A 10,179-nucleotide genomic window follows, 5' to 3' on the forward strand; every position below is an offset into this window, starting at 1 on the left:
AAAAAAAAAAAAAAAAAAAGAAAGAAAGGAAGGAAGATCTAGTTGCTCAGGGCATTCATCACTGTTAGGGTGTCATTGTTTGTGGACCCTCAGAAGACGGGGTAAGTGTATGTATGCTAACTCATGCATATACTCATATATATATTGATTTTCTTATCTGTTAAGATAAACATGAGTTCTTACTGATAATCCCAGTTCAGCACCACATGCCTTATTTGTAATTTCTTTCTCCAACAGTATGAAGCTTGGCTGTCAATATTTACAACATGCATATTTATTTGTTGAATCCTAGCATGAACTATTTTCAGAATTGTTATCTTGTGCTCCCATGAGAAAAAAAATTTACTCTCTGGAGTAACGTGTCTCTGTCCAGTTCAGACAACTGTTGGAAGGAGAAAACTGAGCTGAACAAATAAGCTTTGTGGGTGTGAGTGAACTGGAGTTGGCAGTCTGGCCTCCAGTCTGAGACCCCCCTAAGCTGGGACTGCTCTAGCCTCCAGGGGGGGAAGTTATTAGTTCACACCTCTCTGAACATATTTAAGTCTCAGGACTGTGGGGAAGGGTGTGGGGAGGGGGGGAATGGGAAGCCCTGCAGTAGTCTTCTGACTCTCTGAGTGGGTTGGGGTCTGAGGGGACCACAGAGACATTTTGTTCTCTTGGAGACACAGGCCTGGCTCAGCGAGAATGGGCACTGGGTGGGGTGGCCCCTGTGGGCAAGGGCCCTGGCAGCAGAACCAGCTGGTGTGGGTGTGCCAGCCCAGGCATGCCTCAGATGGGCAGGCTGCTGCAGGCTGCAGCGGGGGTGCAGAGGCCAGGGGTGCCTGCACCTGGGAAGAGACTGGATTTTCCTGGGGAGCAGATGGGAGTAGGCATGGGGTGCAGTGCTCAAGGTGGTGTCGGGTTCAGGGTGGTGGCAATGCAGCCTGACCTGGATGTCCTCCTAATTCCTTTCAGGGATACAGTGGTAGACAACTAGTATTGCACTAACGTTTCTTGAGCTCTCACCTTACACCCCACCTCTTCTAAACCACACCTTTTGCCCTCAACAACAGCCCTGGGAGTGGGTGTGGTTTTATTTCCATTTTACAGATGAGGCCATTAAATCTCAGAAGGGGCATTACTAGCCCAGAGTCCTAGACAACACAAAATAGCTGAGCCTGGCTCTAGATTCTGAGCCCTTAACTTTTTTTTTTTTGGCTGTGGCTGGGTTTGAACCTGCCACCTCCGGCATATGGGGCCGCACCCTACTCCTTTGAGCCACAGGCCCCACCCATGAGCCCTTAACTTTTACACATCTGGGCAGAGAGGGATAGACAAAAGACATATGAGAGGACAGATGAATGAACAAATAAGCTGATTTCAGACAATGCCAAATACCATGTGAGACTGGGGAGGACAGATCAGGGAAGACCTCTCTGAGGAGGTGACTGGCTGGGAAGTGGGGAAGGGAGCTCCTGCCAAGTTCAAAGGTCAAATGCATACTGAACAAGGATCAGCCCTGTGAGGCTAGAGCAGAATGTGGGTGGGGGATAGCACCAAGGTAAGTGTCAGGAAAAGAGACAGATGTGCAGGGCCTGCTGACCAACCTGAGTACTTGAGTGATTACTCACATAGGCAGCCAAGAGAGTTTGGAGCTGGGCGGGACACGATCTAAGTTGAGTTGTTTTGTTTTGTATTTTGGAGGCAGAGTCTCACTCTGTTGCCCTGAGTAGCTGGTACTTGCCATCATGACTGACTAGTTTTTCTTTTTCTTTTTTTTTCAGTTGTAGTTGTCATTGCTATTTGGCGAGCCCGGGCTGGATTCGATCCACCCAGCTCTGGTATATGTGGCTGGCGCCTTAGCTGCTTGAGCTACAGGCACCGAGCCATAGTTTTTCTTTTTTTTGAGACAGAGACTCACTCAGGGGGTGAGTGCTCAGGCTGGGGTTGAGTGCTCGGGCCTCATAGCTCACAGCAACCTCAAACTCTTGGACTCAAGCAATCCTCTTGCCTCAACTTCCTGAGTAGCTGGGACTATAGGTGCTTACCACAATGCCTGGCTATTCTATTTTTCTTTCTTTTTGAGACAGAGTATCACTGTGTTACCCTTGGTAGAGTGCCATGGTGTCACAGCTCACAGCAACCTCAAACTCTTGGGCTTAAGCGATTCTCTTGCCTCAGCCTCCCAAGTAGCTGGGACTACAGGCACCCACCACAACTCCTGGGTATTTTTTGGTTGTAGTTGTCATTGTCATTTGGCAGTCCTGGGCTGAATTTGAACCTGCAAGCTCAGGTGTATGTGTATGTGGCTGGCGCCCTAGCTGCTGAGCTATAGGCGCCAAGCCTGGTTATTCTATATTTATTTATTTATTTTGAGACAGAGTTTCACTTTGTTGCCCTCGGTAGAGTGCCTTGGCATCACAGCTCATAATAACCTTCAGCTCTTGGGCTTAGGCAATTCTCTTGCCTCAGCTTCCCAAGTAGCTGTGACAGGTTCCTGCCACAATGCCTGGTTATATTTTTGTTGCAGTTTGGCTGGGGCTGGGTTCGAACCCGCCACCCTCTGTATATGGGGCCAGTGCTCTACTCACTGAGCCAACAGGTGCTACCCTAGTCTTTCTATTTTTAGTAGAGATTGAGTCTCACTTTGCTCAGGCTGGTTTTGAATTCCTAAGCTCAAGTGATCCACCCATCTTGGCTTCCCAGAGTGCCAGGATTACTGGTGTGAGCCATGGTACCCATTCTAGTTTTTCCATTTTTAGTAGAGATGGGGGTCTCACTTTTGCTCAGGCTGGTCTTGAAATCCTGAGCTCAAGCAATCCACCCACCTCAGCCCTGCAGAGTATTAAGATTATAGGGAAGAGAGTCACCATGCCTGGTCAGTTTTGTTTTGTTTTGTTTTTGGAAACAGAGTCTCACTCTGGCAACCTGACTAGAGTGCTGTGGCATTATAGGTCACAGCAACCTCAAGTTCTTGGGCTCAAGTTATCCTTTTGCCTCTGTTTTCCTATTTTAAGTAGAGATGGGGTATCTCTTGCTCAGGCTGGTATTGAACTCCTGAGGCTCAAGTGATCTACCCACCTAGGTCTCCCAGAGTGCTAGGATTACAGGCATGAGTCACTGTTCTTAGCCTGTTCTGTTTTGTTTTTGAGATACAATCTAGCTCTGTGGCCTCACCTTGGATAGAGTGCAGTGGCTTCATCATAGCTCACAGCAACCTTCAACTCCTGGGCTCAAGCAATCCTCCTGGCTCAGCCTCCAGGAAGTTGGGAATACAGTTGGGCACCAGGACACCTGGCAAAGTTTTTTTATTTTTAGTAGAGATAGGTTCTCACTGTTGCTCAGACTGTGATCTGTGTGTTAAGAACTGGGGCCACGGCTCAGCGCCTGTGGCTCAAGCAGCTAAGGTGCCAGCCACATACACCTAAGGTGGTGGGTTCGAATCCAGACCAGGCCCGCTAAACAACAATGATGGCTGCAACCAAAAAATCGGTTGGTGGGCGCCTGTGGTCCCAGCTACTTGGGAGGCTGAGGCAGGACACTCGCGTGAGCCCAGGATTTGGAGGTTGCTGTGAGCTGTGATGCCATAGCACTCTACCCAGGGGGACAGCTTGAGGCTGTCTCAAAAAAAAAGAACTGTGCCATGGGCAGTGCCTGTGGTTCAGTAGCTAGGGCGCTGGCCCCATATACTGAGGGTGGCGGGTTCCAATCCGGCCTTGGCCAAACTGCAACAAAAAAATAGCCAGATGTTGTGGTGGGCACCTGTAGTCCCAAGTACTCAGGAGGTTGCTGTGACGCCATCTGCATTTTACTGAGGGCGATAAAGTAAGACTCTGTCTCTAAAAAAAAAAGAAGAAGAATTGTTGCCTCCAGAATGGAGTGGCAGTGAGGGGTGGAAGCATGAATTTTCCAGTCCTGGGGACTTCTGACATCTGTGGAAGATGTGGAAGCCTGAGTCCCCAGAGTCCTCATATGTGAGAAAGAGGCACAGGGAGGCAGTAGGAGAGGGGGTTGCTGGGCTATGGACCAGTAGGGGCCGAAAGACCACCATTTGCTGGAGGTGTGAATGGGCCACCTCCCGACTCTACTGTGGGGCTTCCCCTTCGCGGAAGGTCATTTATGGAGCACCTGCTGGGTGCCAGGGGCGGTCCCGCTGTGTTGGGGGATCTTCAGGGCTCATCCCATAGGGGAGGGCTGCCTGGGAGGCTTGGCCTGCAGATTGTGAGGGAACCCGTCGCCAAAGGGTTAATGCTCTTAACGCCGCTGGCTGCGCGCGACTTTCTTTGATCAAAGCAGGCAGAAGTTCTGCCCATCCTGGGAATCTTGAGGGAGGGAGCGGGAATCTCCTAGGGGCCACAAGGGGGTGACCCGGCCTGGGTGCCTCTCCTTTCACAGGGGCACACCCTCTCCCAACTCACCCCCATCACTAATTCCTAGATCATTTTTCTTGGGGCATTCTCATCCCACCCGAGACTGGCAGGGCCTTGAGCACAGGAGCAAAGTGCATGGTCTGGATGAATGCCACAGCTTCCAGACCCGGTCCCTTTTCTCGGCTGTGGCCTCTGGTCTGAGGGTGAGGGAACTGGGGCGGGCCTGGAAGTTCTTGGGAACTGGGGGTGGCCTGTCGGAGGAGCGGCGACCTGGGAGAGGCGTGGGAGAGCGACACAGACAGTAATGGAGAGAAATCTACACAGAAAGACGGCGAAACAGGCAAGAGACACAAACCCGATGAGAGAAATGCAGAGGCAGTGAGGAGAGATATTCATTCATTCAGTCACTCAGCAGGCAGTAATTGGCTCTGGCTGTATCCCGCACTCGCCCTGAACAGACTCAAATCCCCACCCTGGTGGGGCTGACAGTCTGCCGAGGATACAGCCCAGAAACACGGTACAGGAGTAAATTACATTGTCCGGAGAGGTAAGAGTGGAAGAGACCGAGCGAGGGAACGCCAGAGCAAGGGGGCGGGACCGAACAGACCCTCCTCCTTATCTGAAGAGGGGAAAAGTTCTCACAGGAATCCTGACTGCGTCGGCAGCTCCCCCAAACACCCGCAGCTGGGGGTGGGAGCAGGAAATGGGGAGGGACCTGTGCTCCGGGCTGGAAGGATCTGAATATATGCTAGGGGGAAGCCTCAAGCTCCTCCGGTACTGGAGATTCCTCCCTGCCCCCCACCCCACTGCCCTGGTCCCTAAGTCGACCCGGCCTACTTAGAGAGCAGCGCCGGAGGCTCAGTTAGCAGGTAGGTGGGACATGGGGAGGAGCCAGAGCCTTGGCATCCCGGGACAGGTGAGGCTCCTGTTCTGAGGGGAAGAGGCTTTGGCTGTGGGAGCCCCCGCTGGAGAACCCTCCCCTTCCTGCGTCTTCCACCGCAACAGAGCGTCCGTGGGAGGACAGCCCAGGCCCAGAGTCGGCAGCTGAGGGCTCGCCGGTGCCAGTCGCCGCCGGGGCGCGCTCCGGTGCCGTGGAGGGTGGCACAGGCTGGCAGCTACGGGCTGATTGCCCAGCCCTAAGGGAGGGGGCAACTGCTAGCGACCGACAGCTCTCAGGGTCGCTGGCCCTCCCCCTGCCCTGCCAGCTCCAGTCCCGCCCCCCGTAGCAGTGTCCTTTCACTGGGTGGTAGGCAGAGCTGACTGCTGGGGGCGCACGACCAGGGCGTGGGGGTGAGTGTACAGCTCTGGGCTCTTTGGGACTCCGGGACTCGGCCTGGCCCGGATGGGATCTCCCTTAGCGGCGGGTCTCCACGTCTGGAAAAGAGCACCGCCCTTTGCAGGGGTTTCCCAATTATTTCTCCGAGGCCTCTGGAGGAGAAAGGCGACTTCCTGGCTGGGTGCGGGCCTGAGGTGGGTGAGAGGGAGTTTGGAATCCCCTGGTGTCACCTCCCCTTCTGTCGTGCCATTGCAAGTTCCCATACTTCAGTCCTGCTGGTAGGCAAGCTGGGACGGCCGAGGGGGAATGGGGGTGGAGGTGTTGGCATCCTCATCAGAGCATGTGTAACCCCTATCTCCGTGTATTTGGGTCCCCACGGCCACCCCCATCATAGCTGAGCCAATGACTTCCTGTAGGTCTGTTCTCACGCCTGGTTCTCTGAAGTCCTGACTGTGACTAAAAAGGTCCATCCCTCCTCCCTAGGACTCAGTTTTCTCTTTATTTTTTTTGAGACAGAGCCTCAAGCTGTTGCCCTGGGTGAAGTGCTGTAGCATCACAGCTCACAGCAACCTCCAACTCCTGGGCGCAAGCCATTCTCCTGCCTCCGCCTCCCAAGTAGCTAAGACCACAGGCGACTGCCACAACGCCCGGCTATTTTTTGGTTGCAGCTGTCATTGTTTGGCAGGCCGGGCTGGATCGAACCCACCAGCTCAGGTGTATGTGGCTGGCGTCTTAGCTGCTTGAGATACAGGTGCTGAGCCATTAATGTCCTTTTTTAAGGCTGTATATCACCCGTGTGAGTCTGTCACCATGGACACCCCTATCTATCCCGAACTCCCGTGGGGACCTCGTGTCTGTGTGGGGTGATGGGTAGAGGTTAGGACCCGGGGTCCGCGGGGACCAGGTACACGGGGTCAGCTGGCCTAACACTGTCCTATCTCTCCACAGCCTTGAGGTGCGCGGCCCATGGAGTCGGGGCTGCTGCGGCCTGCACCGGTGAGCGAAGTTATCGTCCTCCATTACAACTACACCGGCAAGCTCCGCGGGGCGCGCTACCAGCCTGGTGCCGGCCTGCGCGCTGACGCCGTGGTGAGCCTGGCGGTATGCACATTCATCGTGCTGGAGAATTTAGCCGTGCTGTTAGTGCTCTGGCGCCACCCGCGCTTCCACGCGCCCATGTTCCTGCTCCTGGGCAGCCTGACGCTGTCGGATCTACTGGCTGGCGCTGCCTACGCCGCCAACATCCTGCTATCTGGGCCGCTCACGCTGCGACTGTCGCCTGCGCTCTGGTTCGCCCGTGAAGGAGGAGTCTTCGTGGCGCTCTCCGCTTCGGTGCTAAGCCTCCTTGCCATAGCGCTTGAACGTCGCCTTACCATGGCGCGCAGGGGCCCGTCTCCCGCCGCTAGTCGGGGGCGCACGCTGGCGCTGGCGGCTGCTGCCTGGGGAGTGTCCCTGCTCCTCGGGCTGCTGCCGGCGCTCGGCTGGAATTGCCTGGGTCATCTGGATACCTGCTCCACTGTCTTGCCGCTCTACGCCAAGGCCTACGTGCTCTTCTGTGTGCTGGCCTTCGTGGGTATCCTGGCTGCCATCTGCGCACTCTATGCGCTCATCTACTGCCAGGTGCGCGCCAACGCACGGCGCCTGCGGGAATGGCCTGGGACTGGCAAGAGCACCTCGATGAGGAAACGGCGCACGCCACGCTCGCTGGCACTGCTGCGCACGCTCAGCGTCGTACTCCTAGCTTTCGTGGCGTGTTGGGGACCCCTCTTCCTGCTGCTGTTGCTTGACGTGGCATGCCCTGCACGCGCCTGTCCTGTGCTCCTGCAAGCCGACCCCTTCCTGGGCCTGGCCATGGCCAACTCGCTCCTGAACCCCATCATCTACACGCTCACCAACAGCGACCTGCGCCACGCTCTCCTGCGCCTTGTCTGTTGTGGCCGCCACCCCTACGGCCAAGGCCCTCGTAGCTCCCAGCGATCTGGGAGTTTGGTGGGGGCTTCCGGCAGCCTGCGCTGTTGCCTGCCACCGGGTCTCCATGGCAGCTCCGAGCGCTCGTCGCCTCAGCGTGAGGAGCTGGACACCAGTGGCTCAACCGGCAGCCCAAGTGTACCCAAGACTGCTCAGACCCTGGTACCCCAATCAGTCGCGGACTGATGCCCTCCCCCCGCCATTGTCTTCCCCAAGAGCTGTTTTGCAGGCCCTTTCTGTTTATAGGGATTTATAGGAAATGCAGCTGAAGCTGGTGGAGGAATGCAGCCAAAGATAGTAGAGTCTGGAAAAGATGCAGGAGTATATACTATGTATTTATGGACGCTAAACCCCACAACGGTGAACAGACAGCCCCAAGTCCTTGCTTTTGTGGAATTGACATTCAAGTGGAGAACATAGACAATAATGGAGTGATAAAATAAAGGAGATAATTCCAGTGACAATGCAGAGATGTTGATGGGAGTTGAAGAAGGCTTCTCTGCAAAACTGGTAATGTGATGTGAATAGAGACTTCCATGTCCTGGGAACACCTACCGGAAGAGTATTTCAGGATGAGGGGATGGCAAGTGTAGAGGCTCTGAGGCTTGGTGTGCTCATCTGTTCTGGGAAGGCAAGAATCCCAGTGTGGCTGCAGCAGCTATAGGAGTGGGAGATGACAAAAGAAGGAAGCTGAAGTGGCAGATAGTTCAAGACCTGTGGGCCACAGGGAGGACTTTGGTTTTGCTCTGAGTGAGACCGGAGCCATGGAGGGCTCTAAGCAGAAGAACACCATGCTCTAATTTAGGTGTTCACAGGTGCCCTATGACCTCTGAAAAAAAGGGTGGAAGCGGGGTGGCACCTGTGGCTCAAAGGAGTAGGGTGCCAGCCCCATATGCTGGAGGTGGTGGGTTCAAACCCAGCCCCGGCCAAAAGCTGCAAAAAAAAAGAAAAGAAAAGAAAAGGGTGGAAGCCAGAGCAGGTGAAGGGGACTGAAATTCAGCAGTGATGATGACTCTGATGGCTCAGATCAAATGTGTGCTCTGAATAGATTCTAGAGGCACCAGACAGAATTGCCGAGGAATTGAGTGTAACTGTGAGAGAAAGTTGTCAAGGAAAACACCAATGGGAGAGCACCCTAAAATTTGACTCTGGGAGAGTCAGCCAAATCCCATCTGACAATAAAATTTCTTTGAGTGCCATGTCAGAGCCTTCATAAAAATTAAAAATATAGGGCGGCGCCTGTGGCTCAAAAGGGTAGGGCGCCAGCCCCATATGCCGGAGGTGGTGGGTTTAAACCCAGCCCCGGCCAAAAATAAAAATAAAAATATAATAAAATAACAAGAGCAATGATAATTTCTCATGGTTGGCTAATTCCCTCCACAGTACTAGGACACATGTATTCCAGCCTTATTACAGTGTTGCAAAGTAGGTTTCTTCAGCCCCCATGTGACAGATGAAGAAACTCCCAATAATGAATACCTAGCCCCCATGTCAGGGGCAGGCTTCAGGCTCACAGGCCTCAGGAAACACCAGCATCTGCCTCCTCTGAATAAGTCTTAGGGAGACCAGGCAAACATTCCCTGGGGGAGGGGTCTGCATTCTTGGCTGGGGGCAATACCCATAGTCTGGGCCCATAAAAGGCTCCAGGTGAGGCTCGGCACCTATAGCTCAACCGGCTAAGGCGCCAGCCACGTACACCTAAGGTGGCGGGTTCGAATCCCCAGCCCGACCCGCCAAGTTGCTGTGAGCTGTAATGCCACGGCATTCTACCCAGGGGGACAGCTTGAGGCTCTGTCTCAAAAAAAAAAAAAAAGGCTCCAGGTGAACTGGCCTTAGCCCCCAGCATGTCCCCAGGTGCATTCCAGACTCCTGCTCTGAGGGTTGGAGGACATCTAGTGTAGGGTTCAGTCTGTGGTGTGCCACCCTCCCAGAGACCTCCGAACTGTGGAACTGCAAGCATCCATGAAGACACTGGTATTTTGGGGACCGCTGACCCAGCCTGGAGACCTAAGTCTCTGCAGACCAAGCTCAGTTTGCCTCTGCAGGCCACATGTGTGAGAAACCAATCTAACTCCAGGAATACAGACATGCAAGCTTGGGGTCACCATCCCAAGTCACTCCCAGAACTAAATCCAATTCTATGCTCTATGTAACACCCTTCCCCCCAGGCTGGGCTATCTTCCAGCCTCTTCAGACATCCACTCCATTTTTCAGTGGTTTGGTGGTGTGATAGTAGAGGAATTATGGATTTTCTGCAAAATTCAAAAAGCCACCAGTTCCCTTTCTGAGTTGCAATTACTGTGGGATTCCTGAGGAAATTTCCAGAACTATACTGTGGGTACATGAGTGATATATAAATACATTCCTGTATTTTTTTTAGACAAATTTATCACTTTTCTGCATCTTGCTTTGTTCATTTATTTGTATATTTTGGAAATTGTTGCACATCCACACATTTTGTAATGTCTTGCTGTCATAGTTGGCTTGAGGTGCCACAACAAATATCCTAGACCAAGTGGCTTAAATGACAAAAATTTCTTTCTCATAGTTCTAGCACAGTGTTTTTCAATTCTTTTTTTTTTTTTT

At 53.4% G+C, this 10,179-nt stretch overlaps 1 protein-coding gene across 1 annotated transcript; it reads left to right on the top strand.

The window, feature by feature from the left end:
• The first annotated feature begins 5,591 nt into the window (after positions 1-5,591).
• On the top strand, positions 5,592-7,779 carry S1PR5 (sphingosine-1-phosphate receptor 5). The gene is made up of 2 exons (XM_003798040.2): positions 5,592-5,639; positions 6,581-7,779. Exon 2 carries the CDS (start codon positions 6,592-6,594, stop codon positions 7,777-7,779), a length of 1,188 nt encoding a protein of 395 aa, XP_003798088.1. The 5' UTR covers positions 5,592-5,639; positions 6,581-6,591.
• The last annotated feature ends 2,400 nt before the right edge of the window (positions 7,780-10,179 follow it).

This window comes from Otolemur garnettii, unplaced genomic scaffold (assembly GCF_000181295.1).
Source record: "Otolemur garnettii isolate 467f Iridium unplaced genomic scaffold, OtoGar3 scaffold00127, whole genome shotgun sequence".
NCBI lineage: Eukaryota > Metazoa > Chordata > Mammalia > Primates > Galagidae > Otolemur > Otolemur garnettii.

Excerpts from the sequence above, each read along its gene's own strand:
- S1PR5 (XM_003798040.2), top strand. The coding sequence starts at position 6,592 with ATGGAGTCGGGGCTGCTGCGGCCTGCACCGGTGAGCGAAGTTATCGTC.